General features: G+C 32.3%; 2 protein-coding genes and 1 long non-coding RNA gene across 3 annotated transcripts; all 3 read right to left on the minus strand.

Annotated features, from left to right (window-relative positions):
- Positions 1 to 371: 371 nt before the first annotated feature.
- Positions 372 to 2,049, minus strand: LOC104736609 (GATA transcription factor 12-like). Its single transcript, XM_010456623.3, has 2 exons — positions 1,574 to 2,049; positions 372 to 1,434 (listed from the first exon to the last, which is right to left on the minus strand). Exons 1-2 carry the CDS (start codon positions 1,802 to 1,804, stop codon positions 664 to 666), a joined length of 1,002 nt encoding a protein of 333 aa, XP_010454925.1. The 5' UTR covers positions 1,805 to 2,049; the 3' UTR covers positions 372 to 663.
- Positions 2,050 to 13,102: 11,053 nt separating this feature from the next.
- LOC104736611 (uncharacterized) lies at positions 13,103 to 13,889 on the minus strand. The gene has a single exon (XM_010456624.2). It carries the CDS (start codon positions 13,797 to 13,799, stop codon positions 13,278 to 13,280), a length of 522 nt encoding a protein of 173 aa, XP_010454926.1. The 5' UTR covers positions 13,800 to 13,889; the 3' UTR covers positions 13,103 to 13,277.
- A 4,554-nt stretch (positions 13,890 to 18,443) lies between these two features.
- Positions 18,444 to 20,089, minus strand: LOC147929438 (uncharacterized). Its single transcript, XR_015577451.1, has 3 exons — positions 19,563 to 20,089; positions 19,323 to 19,457; positions 18,444 to 18,845 (listed from the first exon to the last, which is right to left on the minus strand). It is a non-coding gene; the product is annotated as an uncharacterized LOC147929438 (long non-coding RNA).
- Between the last annotated feature and the right edge of the window lie 538 nt (positions 20,090 to 20,627).

The raw sequence follows: 20,627 nt of genomic DNA on the forward strand, positions 1-20,627 counted from the left end.
AATGTTAGGAATATAACCATGCATATATATATTCAAAGAGATGCATCAAACAAACATTAGTACTATCTAAACCATCAAATTGAAGAAGCTAACAAAATAGCTTACAAAATACGGTTCAATCTCTTGGCTTTATTATTCATTATATATAAAAAAAAAAATCAGATGAATGTCAATTTAGTGAGAATTACAATAGTTGCAAAGGAGAAACTTTGAAATAACTATGCTACAAAAGAGTAGAGGGACCTTGATCATTGAGGTGACACATTACCAACACTGAGACACTCTCCCACCCATATTTCATCATTATGAAATTTTATGCACCTCTCTGTTTGTATATATTAGTTATGATATTAGAATAAACCAGTTAATTATTTTCTTACAAAGTGATATTTTTAGCTTGTGAATATATTAATAAACATTTTATAGATCTAACATAAACTAAACAAGTAGATTTAACAAAAGGGGAAAAAACTAAAAACAAAAAAAAATCATTTCATGTCATGAGGAAATGCAACAAAAGTTTTCTAGCAAATCCCAAAACAACACAAAATTAAAGGAAAGAAAAAAGTGAATTGTCATCAACAAAATTAAGATTAGCAAAATTTGATTTCTAAGAAGATTATCCCTAATTAAATTATTGGAAAAATAAAAAGGGATCAAAAATCAAATAAGCTGTCTGAAGTCTGGGCCAACCTTATGGTTGATCAAGTAATCATCACCTTCCGATGAAACGTCGAAAATCATGGCACTGTCCGTACCGTGATGGTGATGTATGAACTCGTGGTGGCCCTTACTCATCTCCTTCTGTCGCCGGAGCTCCATAACTTTCCGATGAGAATTGGAATGTTTTGTAAGCACAAACGTCGGACTCGCGGCCGGACGGTACTCGGGCACCAGACGCCCCGACTTGTACCTTACCCCGCACGCGTTGCACAACGTCTTCGGGCCCATTGGGCCTGTCCGCCATTGCGGGGTCTTATCCGTGGCGCAATGGAGACACCGTCTCTCCTCAGCGCCACCTGACTCTGGCGAAGAAACATCTTTCTTCCGCCGATATCCTCCGTCGGTGGCTTGCTTTTTCGCAAGGTGAGCCATCGGTGGTGGGGGCGAAGTCGGTGGAGACAAGTTGTGGCTAGAGAGAATGGTTTCTCCGGTGAAAGGGTTGTCGTAAACAGTTTCCATGAGAAGCCCACGTGAGGCCCAATTACACGCTGCGGCGCGTGAGCGTTTGCTCCTAGCTTTGGCCGGCACAGAAACGTCGGTAGTGAAAATGGGACTGGTGCTATTCGGATTCTCCGAGCATCCGGATTCGGATTTCGGGCTGGGTCGGGTGTTAAAACCGGATATTAGCTGGAGCTTCTGTACATCTTCAGGCGAGAACGATTCGTCCACGATGTTCGACAGCCACGCCAACTCATCAGCCAAATCATCACACTAAACAAAACCAAACCAAACCAATCATTTAATATTTCCTTCTACAAAAAAAATTCAATTATTTCAAAACATAACATATCGTTTTAATTTTCTTGACTAGAATTCAAGAATTACCATATATTATTTAATATTAACGTACCGGTACACAAAGGTCACCGGAGAAGCTAGTGCCGTCTTGAACATCACCACTGAAATTGGGGAGATCGATGGCGGAGATGTTAGAGCTGTCGGTGAAGGCGGTGGTGGTTGTGGTGGTGGAGTCAGCAACAACATCGTTTTCTTCGTCATCATCGTTAGAGAAATCAACTAAGAGGTCATCGACGGCAAAATGATCAGCTGCGTGGAAAAAATCATGGGCTTCATCTTCCATAAGAGTTTCGTGGATTAAACTTAAAGAGTTGTTTTTATTTTTTTCTGGTAATCTCTCGTCGGAGGAGGTCTTTGGAGAGAGAGAGGAGAGAGGAGAGTGAGGGGAAAATGTGAGTTTAAAAAGGAGTAAAGTTAGAGAAAATTATGGTTTCTGTAGAAAAGATAAACTTTTGTTTATCTTTTTTTAATTTTTTTTTTTTTTTTTTTGCATTTTATTGCGCTTGAAGGGGACAAGAGGTCTAATTCGGAAGGTTTGACGAAGACAAAGGAGATTTTATGGGAATTATTTTTCTTTACAACTTACTATTTTACCTATTTTAGTTACTTTTTCGCCTTTGTAAATTTTAATTATTAGTCATATTATAATTAACATGTATAGTCACGTTTTTTTCTTTATAATGAAAATATCACTTCCACCATTTCTTTAAAAGTTGTAAACGTTTCCTACCTCTTAACACACAACACTAATGTCTCTCATTTTTAATACGATTTATCAGAAGGCAGATTATAGTGGAGAAATTTAGAATTTTGTTTAGTTGACAAAAGAGAAAGTTAGGAAATAATTTTGACTACATTTAAAGGATTAATGAACCAAACATGTGCAATTATGATATAGTGGTGGGGACAACTTTACCAAAAGAGTCATAACGTTGCTTCCAAATTACAGAATGTACCACTCACGTGCATGTGATGGATGATCATCACTCTGTTGATTATACATCAACCAACAAACTCGATAAGCGTCGACACACCATTAGAGGGAAGTTGAAACCAATCCACATTATTTAAATGTATTTCTTAACCGGATCGATTATATATTCACCGGTTTTGGTAATACACTAATACCTAAACTGATATTTATATTAACATTTTTTAAATATATTTTGTTTTTTATCTATTAAGTTATACTTATTTATAAATTTATTTGCAAAATTAATCCCTAAAAAATTGCGCAAAATAATAATTAAAATATGAAAATTCAAATTCAAGTACTCAATTAATATGTCTATAAAATCGTTAAACTGATTTGATTCCTAAAATTTATATTTTCCTAATTCAATTTTTGTTTATACTTATACAATCTTTACATTTAACATCATATTCCTAAATTGATATCTTGAATCATGTATTATCCTTAGAATATCTCCACTTCATTGCTATTTTTTTTATCAATTAAAATTTTACAATCATTGCTTATAAAGTAGTTTAAAATACTATATAATGTAGTTATATGGCGGGACGGGTTATAGACCTAACGAGATTGAATTAACATTAATATAAATTTAAAATATTATTAACTCGATGTTAAAATACAGGTAAAATCTTCATTTAATTATTTGGTCAACACTAAAAATATTAGAATATTAGAAATATTAAATCAAGATAATTTAACTAAATTGTGTAAAACAATTAAATCATTAGCAAAATTATGTCTTAATCAGATAATATCTTATAAATTACTTATTATGTATTTTATGATCTATACTAATAATGAACAATTCAAATACTACTTAACTAGATATAAAAAACAAATAGAATTTCAAATTCTATTATATAAAAAATTGTATTGTGGTTACCACGAATTAAAATCTAATAGTCGATCAAATCATGTACATTTGCAGCAGATGCGAAGGCGAATATAAAAAATATATATAATATATGTTATGTGAAACATAAAACAAAAATATTTATATTTACATGTAATGGCTGATGGAGTATGTGATTGTTCATGTTAGTTGTAATTACTAGTGAGACTTCAACTTGAGTATGTGTTAGTATTTTTTTAATCTTTAAGCTAGATTATAATTAACTTTATTGCTTTTTCAACAGTTTTAGAATTTTAGGCTATTCAAATTGTGTATATATATATAATTATATATATATATATATATACTTTTTATTCCGTATTTTAGTTATGAAAAAGTTTGAATAAATATGTTGCTCTGAAGTAATTTTATCTTTTAGCAGTTTGTCGTGAACTCTATTAGTAAGTCGAGAAAAAAAATGAAAATATGATTAGGGACCGTAGTAGGTTATATATCACGTTACTTCAAAAGTTATGAGTTAACTAAGATTTCAAGAAAACTTAAAAGTATGAAATTAATAATAACCTAAATGGCGACCAAAATAGCTAATTACTGTACTATACAACAAGAACAACAAAATCGAAAACATTCTATATTTCTATTGGCCGATTCGATTATCTACCACATCGAACAATATTTCTCGGGACTTGTATAAGAATATGTTAAGGGTTAAAACATTTTTTAACTATATTGTTATCATATAGACACGTTAACCCTTCTTCCTAACCCCATGCTAATTCTCTTTATTCCTTGTTTGATCGCACTTTTAAGCACGACAATTAATTTTCCAGCTCACGCAATCAGAAATAGTATGACGGGTCCTAAAACACTCTCTTCTTTAATGAACAACACGGCTGAACCTCATTTCATTTATTTGTAAAATAAGGAAATAAAATCTGTATATATTATTATAAAATTAAAAATTTAAACTATTCTTTTATAAATCCAAACCGACATATAATTTCATTCTAATTGTAAAATCTAAACCCTAACCATCTCATTTGTAAACCCAAACCGACATATAATTTTGTTCTAATTGTAAAATCTAAACCCTAACCATCTCATTTGTAAATCCAAACCGACATATAATTTCATTCTAATTAAAATCTAAACCCTAGCCATATTATTTGTAAACCCAAACCGACATATAATTTCGTTCTAATTGTAAAATCTAAACCCTAACCATCTCATTTGTAAACCCAAACCGATATATAATTTCGTTCTAATTATAAAATCTAAACTCTAATCACCTCATTTGTAAACCCAAACCGACATATAATTTCGTTTTATTATATAATCTAAACCCTAAAAAATTATTTGTAAACTCAAACCGACATAATTTCGTTTTGATTGTAAAATCTAAACCCTAAACAATTTATTTGTAAACCCAAACCGACACATAATTTTGTTCTAGTTGTAAAATCTAAACCAAGCCAATATTTAAATTTCCTAAATTAACAGTATACAGAATTTGTTTCCTTAATTGGTTTTGCTTTTTAATTTTATTTTAATTTATTTTTAAAATGAGATAATGTATAGAAGATTTTGATTGGTGGAAAAGAAGGAGGTGAATGGAGAGGTTCATGTCATATTTATAAAATAAATCAAAACTAAAATAAAAAGACAAAACAAGTTAAGAAAACCAATTTTGTAGATTTTTTATTAAGGAAATTATATTGGTTTAGGTTTATAAAATAATGATTAGAGTTTAGATTTTACAATTAAACAAAATCATATGTCGTTTTGGGTTTACAAAAAAATGGTTAGGGATTAGTTTTTACAATTAAACACAATTATGTGTCGGTTTGGGTTTACAAAAGAGTAGTTAGAGTTTAGGGTTTAGATTTTTCAATTAAACAAAATTATATGTCGGTTTGGGTTTACAAAAGAGTGGTTAGAGTTTAGATTTTACAATTAAACAAAATTGTATGCCGGTTTGGGTTTATAAAATAGTGGTTAGGGTTTAGATTTTACAATTAGAAAATTATATTTTAATTTGGGGTTATAGAAAGAGTGATTCGAGTTTAGATGTTATAATTTAAAACTATAATATAATGTTTAGAATTAATAATTATAAAATTAATTAATATACATAATTTATTTCTTTAATTGATAATTTTTTTCTTTAACTAAGAGGGGGTGAATAAGAAAGGTTTATCCCTAAAGGTGAACCCAAAAATTGTCTCCCTAAGTTTTAAATCTTGTAGACTTATAGAGTAACCATTATATGTTACTAATACACACGGTAATTCGAAAAACGAAGAGACAATTGTAATAGCTCTAGCAAAGAATCATAGCTAATTAATCAACACAAAAACCATATACAATATCTAACCAATACATGAAGAGATAAGTATATATATATATATATATATATATATATATATATATATATATATATATATATATATATATATACCTAATACCTGGTCAATGTACTAGACCGTTCATAAGTCCTACTACGTATCTAAGTTACTAACTCGATCACAACATAAATAAGAAAAAGAAGATAATATTTTAACTTAGTTAAGTTTGAAGGAACTTCTTGATCGCATCTAGTACTGATCACTAACTGTGCATTAACAAAATAATTAAGGAGGATTACTAAACTAACCTAAATAAAGGGTTTATTTACTAGAATTGTAGCACATAAGAACTTTAATGAAAATATCTTTCGAGTAGCAATGGCCTAATTTTTTTTTAAAAAAATACTCAAATAATTACTAATGAAAAAACTCAACAGTACTTATCCATTTTAAAAGGTGTCCTTGGCTAGATCTCAATTTGGGTTCTTAGATTTAAATTGGTTTTATGAATATCAATATAAGAATTTGATGTTTTAAAACTCAATAATTGGTGCAGTGAGCATGGATGGATAAGATCATAAGAGTAATAAGTGTTGGATGAGAATAGTTTGAGCGGGAAGAGAAACTACAACATTGGACGATTGTAAAAGATATCTCATGCCAGTTTCCAACATTTCAAACTTGAGGACAAGCTTTGTATAAAAGGAGAGCATATTAATACGAATGATCAGTCAAGAGCTAATGACGTGGAGGCTGAGTCGGCAAAACAAAAAGTTGGATTGGCTTTAGAGGGCTTTTGGTTATTGCCTTATTGTTATTGGTATCGTCATAGCTTAAATAAGAGTGTAATTGTTTTACGTTTTTCTTATGCTTGTTGTTGAGTTATTTCACCTCAAAGTAAACTATAATCTCATTGTAAATTTATATTGTAAGAAGTAAAACGAAGAAGAAGAATAGATATCAAATTGTCTCCTCGATACTATCAATATCTCTATTCCACTAGTTCATCCTTTCCATATTATTACAATTCATAGATTGATTCACCATTTTTTTTTTTGAGAGAAGTAGTGATTCACCAAAAGATTCAGTAGCCTCACATGATTGTCTGCTTATCTCATACACGTGTCTCGAGAAGACCTTAGTTCCGTGGGACATAGTTTTTGATCTTACGCCAACCCCGAACGTCCTTCGAAATAAGGGATAAGGTTTTGCTTCCTTTATAGCTGTTCAACTAACTTATTATAAAAAAAAGTTCTCTTTTTCTCATAGTTATTTCATCTTAGCTATTCAGTGATCGCTTGAACGAGACTCATGTTGCGTTTGAAAATTACATCACACTCGATTCTTTTATTTCTTACTATATAATAGTAGAATAATAATTAGTTTATGTTATCTTCCTATATCTCTCTAGTGAATAATGATAAAGGAGCCTGAGAAATGCGTAAGAGTGGCCAAGAAAAAATGCCTAAGAGTGCTCCTCACGTGCCAAAAGGGAAAGACACGTGGTGCAATACTTAAATTCAGGCTATGTAGTGGCGGACGTGAAACGAGTCTACTCATGGCTTAGGTAAAGATGCTTCTTTGAAAGTAAGCAAAGCCCCCAAAGCTTTATGCTCTAGAGAACCACGTGCCGTTTGTAACGTGTAGAAACAACGTGACGTTGGATTTGCTTTCAATTCGCTCAGTACGCTTAAGCAGCCAAGGAAAATGTTGTAACTTGTAAGTCAACTTCAAAATATGTATGGTTTAATTTGATCTCTTGATAAACTTTCTAGTGAAATCGTAATATATATAAGAACCTATCCAATACTAGATTTTTAACTAAGTCCACTAAAATCTAAAATTAAACCTTTAGGTATATTGTAGAACCTACCCATAAATTGGTGTATGAGTGATATTGTCCAGCGGCGGACGTACGCTTTAGTTTGTGTGGCACGTGCCACATGCTAAATCCTGAAAAAAAAAATTTGCCATGAGATTTTAGTTATCATGGTTAAGAAAATAAAACACTTAATTATTGTGCCACACTGAAGTGTGACGGAAGCTCTTTTTATAATATAAACAAAAAATTAAATGTAAACTGTATCATAATTTAAGCTATACAGTATACATATATTAAGCTAATATAGGTTAAGCCCAACTATTTTAAAACTACTAATGATTAAAAGTCTAAAACTCAAAGTCTATAAATTGTTTCTTTTATCGGGACATATATCTAGTTTTCATGAGTTCAACGACATCAATACAACCACACCATAGAGAGATAAAATTCTTCTTCTTATATTTTTGATTGTTTTCTGCAATGAAAATTGTAAAGACTACCACACGAAACCGAATGGGTGATCAATTTTTAAATAATTGTATGGTTTGTTTTATTGAAAAAGAGCACTTAGATAAAATGAAAAATGAGATAATGATAAAAAGATTTCAAAATATAAAAGATTGTAGAATAGTTTTGTAGGACTTCTTAATATATTTTTGTTATGACTATTTTTTAACGTTTTATTTTTTCTGGTTTTTAATTTTTTAATAATAATATTATTATTATATTTTAATTAATTATTTTATTAATTATTTTGTGCCCATGTTAAATAAGTTTCTGCATCCGCTACTGATATTGTGTATGTGATTTTATAAAAAAAAATTAGTTGGGCCAATTCTATAATTAGCTATATGTGATATTTAACAATAACGTACCGTCTCCTTTACACAACAACGTCTACGACACTGGTGACTGGTAGTTACTTAGACACCGCTAAATGGCTGATACGTTTGGGTGGGTTCTACCTTTGGGCTTTATTAAGCTTGGTGAATTTTAGCTTGAGATATTATCTTATCGAATAAACAGCTTGATATCTCTGTTATATTCGATTGCGGATTCAACAATAGCTATTGTTTTTCTTTTCAGACAAGCCTCTCTCTTAACCCCTAGTAAAACGTTTTTCATATCTCAAATTTAATGGTACAACATTCATAATCCTTTTTTTTTTTTTCATTCGGGATCATCCAGCTATGACTAGAGCTGTCAGACGGGCATGCCCGCGTCCGCCTGAACACACCGCGATGGACCGCATCTTCCTTTATACCGCAGCGGATCGCCCGCTAAGACTGCGGACAGGTAAACCAATGTCCGAACCCGCCCCACATATATCAGCGGTTAAGCGGATCAGCCCGCGGGCATTGTATAGTTTGAATGTGTACTATCATTTGAGATATGTAACTTGTTAAAACAGATTAACCATCATACATTGACCATGAATCTGAAACATTGAAACTCAAACAAACTTGAAAAACGCTGAACTAAAGCTGAACTTAAAACTCAAACATTCAAAATCTGAAACAATGGAACAAAAAGCTGAACTTTAAACTCAACCATTTAAAATCTGAAACATTCAAAATATGAAACAGTGGAACCAAAAGCTGAACTTTAAACTCAAACACTTAAAGGTCTGAAACAAAACTAAAACTCAAGTCGTTTCTTCATCATCTACAATCGATTGGAAAGAAGGTAGTGCCTCATCTTCACCAATTAATTCTTTCTCCTCCTCTACAGATTTCAAAAAATAAAAACAAGTTAATACACTGTCTAGACTCTAGATTGTGAATTGAAAACTTATGAAACACATTTGCTTACCATTTTCATATGCTTCAAAACCTTTTAACCAATTGCGACTGCATATTAGTGCTTGAACATTTTTTGGAAGGAGACAACTTCTATACTTGCTCAAAACTCGAGTTCCAATGCTAAAGGAGGATTCAGAGGCTAATGTTGTGATAGGAATACTAAGAATATCACAAGCCATGGAAGCCAATTCTCCGTAGCGCTGAGAGTTATCTTTCCAATACTATTTCCTTACTTTAGAAGCCAATTCTCCGTAGCGCTGTAGTATCATCAAGATACATTTGTAAGGAAGTCTTTCCACTAGCAACAACAGTCTCTTTTCGAAAGGCTATGAAATCCTGCATAAGAAACAGTAAGAATTAAGAAACTGAAACTTTAAAATCGAACCTGCAATTTTTTAAAAACCAGAATCTTAAACATAACGATCAGAACCTGAAAACCTGCATTTTTTAAAAAACAGAACCTGCAAATTGAAAAACCAGAAACTCAAACATAACAAGTTAACAACCAAACCTGAAAATCTGCAATTTTTGAAAAACCAGAACCTGCAATTTTTGAAAAATAAGAACCTGCAGTTTTAAAAAACCAAAACCTGCAGTTTTTTAAGCAACCAAAACCTGCAGTTTTTTAAACAATTAGAACTTGAAACTTCAAAACCAAAAAACTGCAGTTTAAAACACCAACACATGCAGTTCTTAAAAAACCCAGAAATTGAGACTTTAAAACCAATAACCTGCAATTTAATATACCAACACCTAACATCTGTTGTTCTTAAAAAAACCCAGAACTTGAGATTTAAAAACCAATAACTTGCAGATTAATATATCGTAAAACAGAGTTATCAATAAAATTAAAGTTTAAGTTTTACTATATATGATAACTCTGTTACTTATTGCAGGTTTAATGTTATTGAAGTTTAAGTTTTACTATATATGATAACTCTGTTACTTATTGCAGGTTCTTCACATGTCCAAATGTTGATGATGGAGAGATGCATATTCACAAGTGGTGGGATGTGGCTGTAATGGAGGAGATGAGAGACAGTGATAGACGATGTGAAGTGATGGCTGAGAAGGTAGATTACTTAACCTTCTTCAATGACTATGAATCAGACATCAATCAGGTTAGGGATCAGAGTTATGCAACTGAACAGAAGATGGTTATGTTAGAGAATGTAGTTTCTGAGCTAGGTAAGAAAAATAGGTTTAGAAATGTAACTGATTTCCTGGTTGTTGGTGTAATGGCTATTTGGGTAGGTCTTCTAGGTATCTTGTTCATGTCTACTTAAATTAGATTGGAGACATTTAGTTAGGGTGCTCATGTAATGTAATGACTCGGATGTTCATGCTATTCCTTTTTAATGACTCTGCTTTTGTAATGACTTTCTCTTTGCAGTATGTACTTGTTTTTACACTATAGAGTCACAAATTCTTCATTATAAAGTTGAGACTCACGGGTTTTGATTCTTGGCATTGTGTACTTGTAAAAGAGTCAGGATGTACTATGTTTCTTGGCAGTATTTATTTGTAATGTCACGGGTTACACATTGCAAGCAGACCATAATGCAACACCAAAGAAAACATCACAGGTTACACATTGAAGCTCACTAGTCTTTCATTATATATATGCGACCATAAAATGGAACACCAAACAATATCAAAGCAACAAAACATTCACACGAGCTCTCATTCTTTTCTCAATACAAGTTATTTCTTCCTTTCTCTTCAATACAAGATCTCTCTTTCTCCTCAATACAAGATATCTCTTTCTCTTCAATACAAGTTGACTCTTTCTAAATTTTCTTTTATTTGAAATGGGATCATCTTCAAACCATTATCACTACCAATGAGATGATGGTCATTATCACTACCAAGGAGATGATGGTGATAATTTTGATGCTTATTATGAAAATTCGCATATTATTCCGAAACCAAAGGAGCCAAAAAAAAGGATTTTTATCCCGAGAAACCGGGAAGAAGGCCACAATAGTATTTGGAATGATTATTTCAGTGACACTCCAACATTTCCAGAATATTTATTTCGGCGACGGTTTCGCATGCACAAGCCATTGTTCATGCGTATTGTGTAACGTCTCTCTACCGAAGTCGAATATTTCCACCAAACCCAGGATGCAACCGGATGGGCTGGTCTCTCACCTATACAAAAATGTAATGCAGCAATTCGTCAATTGGCATATGGTAGTTCGTCTGACAGTGTTGACGAGTATGTACGAATTGGTGCTTCAACAGCTCGGAAATGTTTGCACGAGTTTACCGCCGGCATCATCCAAGTGTTTGGAGATGAATACCTAAGACGTCCTACACCGGAGGACCTAGAAAGACTACTCTATCGGAATGAACAGCGTGGATTTCCCGGGATGGTTGGGAGCATTGACTGTATGCATTGGGGGTGGAAGAATTGTCCTACGGCTTGGAATGGCATGTATTCACGATCAACCGGAAAACCTACAATCGTGTTGGAAGCGGTAGCTGCGTATGACCTCTGGATGTGACATGCCTTTTCTGGAGCTCCAGGTACTATGAATGATCTTAATATTCTTGATCGATCAAATGTTTTTGATGACATAATTAACGGTCAAGCTCCGGAAGTCAACTTCGTTGTCAACGGAAGGGAGTACAATTTGGTGTACTATATCACTGATGGTATTTATCCGAATTGGGCCACTTTTATTCAATCTATCCGACTTCCACAAGGTATGAAAAATTCTCTCTTTTCTAAAAAACAAGAAGCTGTGCGGAAAGATGTTGAGCGTGCCTTTGGAGTCTTGCAAGCTAGATTCACCGTTATTAAAAATCCGTCTCGGTTATGGGATAAATACAGAATGACAAATGTTATAAGAGCATGCATAATACTCCATAATATGATTGTCGAAGATGAACGACATACATACAGTTTCCGAAACATTGTTTCTGAATTTCAACACGGAGAACATGTGGATCAAACATATACTGTTGGTGCTGCCGGTGTGGGTTCAAATATCGGCACTACGATTACTCATCAAGCAAGACTTCGGGATAAACAAGCCCATGACCAACTAAAACATGATTTGATTGAGCATATTTGGACTAACTTTGGACATCTTCCGGATAATGAAGATTAATTTTAGAATTTGTATGAATTGAATAAAATGTTTATTTTTACTTTTGATGTTTGTATGTTTTATGTTTTCTATTTTTAATGTCTTAATTGTATGTTTTTGTTTAATGTTTAAACTTTCAAGATATTATTATTTTATTCAGGGGACTAAATACAAATAAAAAGCAATGCTCATACTAAAAATAAGAAACTTTCAAAATAATAATGTTAAATTTGGGGGACCAAAAACCATGAGACACTAATGCACATGCTCTAAGAAACGTTTCTGGCCACTTGTCATCATGTGACTAATTAATTTTTATTTTTATTATTTAAAATTTAAATAAAGATGTTATTTATTAGAATATGATTAAATTCATAGATTGAAGAGTCTCATACAGTTTCTCAGCGTTGGTGATGCCCTAAGAACATCATTAGTGGAGAGAACGTGTCACCGTTGCTCAAAGAAAAAAAAATTAATATTTTAATATATGATTACTAAGTAATTGATATGTGTTAAAAAATACTGAGAAACGTTTTTTTTCCCAATAATTTCAGCAATGTTTCTTTTCTTTCTCTCTTATTTATATCTTTTAATTATTTTTGTTAAAAGAACAGATGGAAAGCAACCACCACGTAATATGGATGGTGTAAGAGCAACATAAGTTTCATTAACCATAAATACATAATAGATAAAAGGACGTTTGATTATAGGGGGGGAAATAGATATATTTACACACGTAAAACTTGCATCAGTTTGAATTTTAACTACGTACACTTACATAACGTACTTTTAGAAGATAGTTTGAGTTAACTCACTTAATATAGTAACAAACGCGTAACGTGAGTATATATACAAATAAACTAATTAACTAAGCCACGATCTTTAAGCTCCTTAGCCAAAGCCGGCATGCAGCTCGAGCTCCTAGCGAGGCCACCTTTCTCTGGCTTGGTGGCTCCAACTATCTTCTTAGACCTCTTCTTCAGCATTTCCTTGACCGCTTCTGCTTGGTACAACACTGGATAACTTCGGCCTAGCCTATTGAACCGGGAACATGCGGTCATGTGTGCCTTCACTGCCTCCTCTCGCCGCTTCTCCACCACCACTTCACTATTGATCAACTTCGCCATCTCCTCCTCCACCGCTTTTTCACACAGCCCGCAAATCAGTTTCCCCGTGAATTTTGAGCGCACACGGTGTATGTACTCCGGCGTGCACTCTTCAGACATGCCACAACATTCGCACTTTGCATCTTCCACTTCGGCTATCGCTGATAAAGACAACAAAGTTGTTGCGGTCGCGGTTGGAGATGGTTCTTTTGTTAGAGTGTCGTCTATGGATATTTGGTGTGAAATATCCGAGATGGTGCGTTGAAGACGGTCCATTATAGGATATGTTGTTTTTTTTTTGGTTTTTTTCTTGTGTCTGTTGTATATGTGTGTAGCAGTCACTTGTATATAAGTTTGATTAGTATGTTGTTATGATGTGTATTTATAATGTTAAGACTTAAGAGAATAGTCTGGAGGGTTCTGTTCTTTATTTACTTTTGCTTTTTGTCCTGCCAATGAAAGCATGAAAAATTTAGCTTTAATTAATTAAATGACCTAAAAAAGGATCAGCTTCACATGTATATCTTGAACAACACGGTAAAGCCAATTAAAGGTTTCCTCTTTTGTTAGTGGGGAAGATGACGTTTATTGAGATATTTGGTAACCCATTTATTTTTATTTTGCATTTTCATGTATAAAACTAATAATTTAATTGGTGACCACATTTCAATGAAATAATTTAGGTAATGCATCGTTTTTCTTTGTTATTCAAAATGAGTGATAAACTTAGTCAAAAATATGCAAAATTCGCATATTTTCATATTTTAGTCGGTTTAGTTAGAGTTATATAGAGTATGTCTGATTTTTTTCATCATATTTTCTTTTTTTCAAAACAATTGAAAGTAGGAAAAACTCCTAATCAATACATATTTCTTACAAATCCAAATTATAAAATCAGTTCAAAAGTTAAAGATGAAACTGACAACAATTAAAAGAGGAACAAATATATATATATATATATATATATATATATATATATATATATATCTTATTATATAAAGTTGGGTTTTGAAAGTTAGCCATTAACAAGATTTTGACATGTGTAAATATTTAATAGGAAGAATTTGATTACAACAAAAAGAAAATATTTTGTTTTAAAAAATATTAATAAAGCAAAAAGATAATTAGAAAAGATTTCAGAATTTAGAAAAAACAGTTTTTAAAAATAATTATAAGGAGATTATTTATATATATATATATCATAAAATTTGAAATTATAATATTATTTACTTATTTTTAATTTTAAGTGATTAATTATTAAAAAATAGAGAAAATGATTAAGGAAAATATACTTTTAATTATTAATTCTAAATTTTGTACTCACTTCTATATAATCAAAGATCGCCTCATATTTAAATAATTTATTCAAAAAAATTGCTTTCAACTTTGTTTAATTGAGAATATATTTTAATGGGAAGGTAAATTTTTCTTATTTTCTTAAATCAAAATTTTCTACTACTTTCTCCTTTTTCAGTTGGGAATAGGTAAGATTAATATGTTAACCAAAAAAAAAAAGATTAATATATGAGTCTTCTTTTTCTAATACTGTATTTTAAAATTTATTGTAGTATTTTTAGATTGTTTTAATTTATATTCTAATCTTTGAATGATTTGAGATTCATATATTAACATGCTTATAATTTTCTATTGTTTCTTTAATTATGCCAAATTAATTTTCTTTCAATTTCTCAACCTTGATTGGTTGGTCATAAACCCTTCTTTTTTTTGCAAACATAATTGTTACCATTATTTATTCAATCCCAAAGGGAGACAACGAATAAAAGCTCATCAACCTAATGAATTGATAAAATAGGCTAATCAAACACAAGCGTACAACAAACGTAGATAAATAGATTGGAAAAAAAAATCGTTGTTGATAGATCCATAGGAGCTCAAAGACTCTGATACCCTGGTTTGCGGAAATGTTTAAAATAATTAATTTAGCCACATACGTCACCAAAATGCACTTATTTTTTCAGTCAAGGGTCTTGAGAGAACTTCAAGATGGGTGACCTTTCTGGAAGTGATTGTTGAAATTGTGCGAGTGAGGACAAAACACATGAAAATATCTTTTCTTGATTTGTAAGGTCGATAATCAAGTTTTTAAAGACTCCCACACGTAACAAACCGGCCATCGAATATGGGTTGGTCCACAAGCCGGGAATAGATGTAGAGCCCACTTGGGAAGGTGGGCCCATGGACTGAAAGTAGACGTGGGCTCACTAAACAATGTGGCGGTTGAAGCATTACAGAGACTGAGGCTACATCACGGTGTGTCAAAGGCACTTCCACGAATACATTGAGAAATTTAGCGTTAGTTACTATCAAAAGATTTTGTGACGATTGAAAATGGTTTTGACGTTTATTGGTCGTCGGAGCAAGCTATTTTGAGATAGCAAAAAGACGTGAACATTTTCTCTGCACACAGGATGAGGGCACAGCCTAGGTTCTCTCTTTGGTGGAGAAGGTTGGACACAATGTTATCTACCCAACAGAGGAAGGTGGAGGAGGTTGGACGCAAGGTTATCTCTGCAAGGGAGGAAGACGGAGCCAAGGTTCTCTCCATGATGGAGGAAGTTGGACGCAAAGTTCTCTCCATAAGGGATGAGGGCGAAGCCGAGGTTTTTTCCATGGCGGTCATACATTATTGTGATGATACAACATTAATTAGTATATTATGTTATCTATAAACACATTAAGCTAACTATTTTACTTTCTCTTTGCCATAGTTACTATCACGAATACATTGGAAAATTTAACATTAGTTATTATCAAAAGATTTTTTTGTGAAGTTAGAAAATTGTTTTTACTTTCATTGGTTGTCGGAACAAGCCATTTTGAGATAGCAAAAAGACGTGAACATATTTTCTCTACATAGGAGGAGGGTAGAGCCGAGGTTCTCCCTATGGTAGAGAAGGTTGGACACAAAGTTATCTCCGCAAGGGAGGTAGGTGGAGCAGATTGGAAGCAAGGTTATCTTTCCAAGGGAGAAAGGCGGAGCCAAAGTTCTCTCCATGGTGGAGGAGGTTGGACGCAAGGTTCTCTCCATAAGGGATGAAGGCGGAGCCGATTTTTTCTCCATGGTGGTCATACATTATTGTGATGATACATCATTGATTAGTATATTATATAATATATTTTTTATTCAAAATTTTTTGAGCCAACAACTTTAGTAATTAAAAAACTATGCAGAAGTAAAAGTAATATACTTGGCTTAATGTGTATATAAACAATTTCTAGATGGTGATAAAGAATATTTTTGTAACATACAAGAGTACATTTAGGTGTAAAAAAATATACTTTTAATAGTAACATAAATAAAAGATTTGTAAATGGATATAAATCAGTGTATTATAACAAAAATAAAATTTATATACAACATACAACAAATTTTAATAAATTTCATTTCATTTATAAAACTTTAAACCCGGACATCCGACGGGTCCTATTCTAATATATATATATATAAAACACTCCAAATCTAGATTGTACCTACAAGAAATTTTAAAAATATTTATATAGCTACATATGAAATTTGTAACAAGTTTTAATTTGCAATGTTAGTTGTAACAAATTTTATTCTGCTACGGATTTGCAGTGGCAATGAAACTATCGTTGTACTAGGAAAAAAAGAGCAACTATATATATGATTGTTGTAAATTGTACTAGGAAAAAAAAGCAACTATGTTGGCAAAAAAAAAAAAAAAAAAAAAAGAAAAAAAAGCAACTATATATATGATTGTTGTAAATGACAGTTGGGTAATTAATAGTAAATAGTAAAAAAATAGTAAATTAAATTCGAAGTTTAATCAAATGTTATATGGGACCAAACATACAACTACTAACAAAATTTGGTTTGTCACGTATCATCTTCCATTTCCCGACGACATCAGTGGGGGTCTTGGTCCGGCATCAGCAGTCGGATACGGGGTGGATGGATTAAAAATAGACCCAATGGACTAGTTAATCATTTTTAAGAAGCTAAACAATTCCAAATATAATCCTACTAGCTTCCGTAACTGAAACAAATACTAAATGATAACGTTTGAGCAGGGCCACTTTACTTAATTTAATGTCCCACAAAATAGGCCTATTTCGTGTAAGCCTTAAGGTTGGTCCGTTACAAATTACAATTCTGGATCCTAATTCCAATACTTGCAAGTTGCAAGAAGAAAAACAAAAAAAAACAAAAAAAGCTTGTTTGATGGTAAAGTACCAATTAGGCAATTACCCCGTCTCCTACAACACATCTCGAAAACCTACAAAATTCTAGTCCAATCGTAGATTTGAGACACTCATTTGTCTGAAAAAAGATATAACTTTTTTGTGTTGCAAATTTGAAGATCCCGCGGTGATGACCACAACTGGTCCATTTGCTTATGCATTCTTGGTTGTGCGGGAATTGGCATCCCCAACATACCGATCTAAACCATAAATCAAATCGGTTAATTAAACCCGGAAATTCAACATCGAGTTAAATTCAATACTTAAATTAGGATCCAACAAGATCTTACAGGTCCAGTCCGATAGCGTGAAGCCGACTTCCCAAATCGCCTAGCGATCGACTTGGAAGAAAGAAGAAACTTTCTAAATCATAGTTCGATTTATTAGGAAATTAGACATATTCTGTAATCTATGAAAGCATATGAATAACGGGGGGTTCTCCTCTTTGTAAGGGATCCAACAATTAATACAATAGCCCTTATTCTCCATTGTTCTTGAGCAAAACCCTAGCTTTTTCTTCAAGAAACCTAAACCCTCTTTTGTTCTTTAGCTTTGATCAAGTTTCTTTGAGAGAATTCTTAAGTGAATTTGTTTTCCCCTTCAAACAAATTCATTGTGTGAAACCCAGTTTCTACAATTCTCTTTGCAAGTCTCTCACATTTGTTTTATTTTACAAGAATGCAAATGGCTAAAGTGAAACTAATAAAAATTAATGTACGATAATAAGGGATACATCAGACTTGTCAAAAGACATGAGTTACATTGATATGAGACACACCATATTCATAAAGAAGATCTAGAGAAGGTTCCAATTTTAGGTTTGGAGATACAAAATGAGAGAACACTAACTGACAATAATATAACTCAAAAGAGAATGTTCCAATATTTTATTGGAGATAAATAAGGAGAACAACAGACTAACTTTCAAAGCGGGTGGAGGCAATTTTAGGGTTTCTTGATCTTCTGAATCATGTAAGTAATCACTTCTTTTAGTGTGGCTTTCCTTCCTTGTTCGAAGTTCCACATAGTAAAGACATCTGTTTCTCCTATACTCTTCAATCCGATCGCAGATCTATCACCCGTAAGTTCCCTTAATCCCTACATAAAGGCAAAAAAAATACAGTGATACAAACAATACAAATATAAGATAAAAAGCTTAGGAACGTGTTACAAAAAATGTTTGGCCTTGAATGGCATCAGTTTTTATATTAGATTTTTGTTTTTGATTTTGCAAAATCTACTTTTTCAGCCATTCATGACTTTAAAAAAAAATAGATTTCCTAAATATTAGCGAAACCAGATTTTGGTAGATTTTACCAATTCCTTCATAAAATCCAAGTAAAATATTACATTACTTTTTTTTTTGTTTTTTTGTCAATAAACCTTTTTAAAAAAAAAATTATATATAAAAACCAAAAACTAATTAAGTTATCTTTCAAACTTTTGCAAAAACTAAAATCTATTCCAAAAATCAAAAACTCAAAAAATCAAAAACTAAAAGCGAAAAACTAAAAACTAAAAACTAAAAGCTAAAACCCATTTAAAAACTACAAAACATTGATGACCTTTGTATACCCTAATCAATTCTTCGCGTGCTTCTTGCATTTCATCATTGGTATGGTCTTCTTTTAGCATGAGGTTATCCTCTAGTTCTTTTATCTCAGCACACTTCTTCTCCAGCTCTATTTCGTAGTTCCGCTTCAAAAGTACCTATGAAACACAAGAAGCATATCATCAGTACTCAGGAACCTGAACATGCATATACAATATATACATAAATAGATGTATAGTGTGTATATATTATATAAACACTACCTCATTAAATTCATTGCGTCTTTGTAGGAGCTCCTCTGGGCTTGCCTTTTTCTTGACAAAACACTAGATCTAGGTTTGTAAAAAACTTGTGTACCTCAGCTGGCTTGCCACCATCTTCTTTTCGTATATTTCCACCATTTTCTTCAAATCTTCATCATTCTCTCTATCAATTTCTTCACCTCTTCATCATTCTCCATCAATGTCTTCAGCTCGTCATTATTCTTTATCATTTTCTTTATCTCTTCATCACTCTCTACCAGTTTCTTCAGCTGGTCCATCTTTTCTTCTGTTCATTTCAGGTAGTCCACCTTATTGTTATCGATCTTCTGTCTTTTGCTTGGGTGGTCCATCTTATTGATCTTGTGTCTTCTGCTTTCTTGTCCTGGCCACCCTAAAACTGTTTGATCTAGAAGCTTTGAGTTTGATGAATACACACGAAGGAAGAGTTTTTTCTTCTTTCGTTTTGGTTTTTGGAACTTTGCATGGACAAAGAATCTCTTTCTCTAAAATTATCTCCCATTCATTTTCCTATTTTTATCTCTAAAATAGAGAAACTCTATAATAGAGGTGCGTTTTACTTCAACCCATCTCTATTCTCACCTCTAAAATAGATATTGCTATTTTTTCTTTATATATAGAGAAATTTTATTTTTCTCTATAAATAAAGAAAAATATAACAATCTCTATTTTAGAGGTGAGAATAAAGGTAGCTTGGAGCAGATTTACCTCTAAAATAGAGATTGCTATATTTTCTCAATAAATATAGAGATGGGTTGGAGATTGAAACGACCTGATCCGTCTTTTTTAAATAATAAATAATAATAAAATAGTAATAATAATAAATAAACTACAACTAGTGGTCCCATACCCACTAGCCTCCTAACCACAATCACAAACAACAGCGGAATAACAGATACCAATATTTAATAATACTCAATAATAGAATACCCAATATCCAAACATAACCATTCCAATGTCAAACAACAGGAAACAAGGAAACCGACAACCTAACAAGTTCTAAAGATCCAACTCTAGCAACCTAACAATGCCAGACAACAACGAAAT

This window comes from Camelina sativa, chromosome 13 (assembly GCF_030686135.1).
Source record: "Camelina sativa cultivar CO46 ecotype springtype chromosome 13, ASM3068613v1".
Classification (NCBI taxonomy): Eukaryota; Viridiplantae; Streptophyta; class Magnoliopsida; order Brassicales; family Brassicaceae; genus Camelina; species Camelina sativa.

Coding starts and splice junctions, on each gene's coding strand:
- LOC104736609 (XM_010456623.3), bottom strand. CDS start 1,804: ATGGAAGATGAAGCCCATGATTTTTTCCACGCAGCTGATCATTTTGCC. Junction 1,435..1,573: donor CCGGTGACCTTTGTGTACCG/GTACGTTAATAT, acceptor GGTTTTGTTTAG/TGTGATGATTTGGCTGATGA.
- LOC104736611 (XM_010456624.2), bottom strand. CDS start 13,799: ATGGACCGTCTTCAACGCACCATCTCGGATATTTCACACCAAATATCC.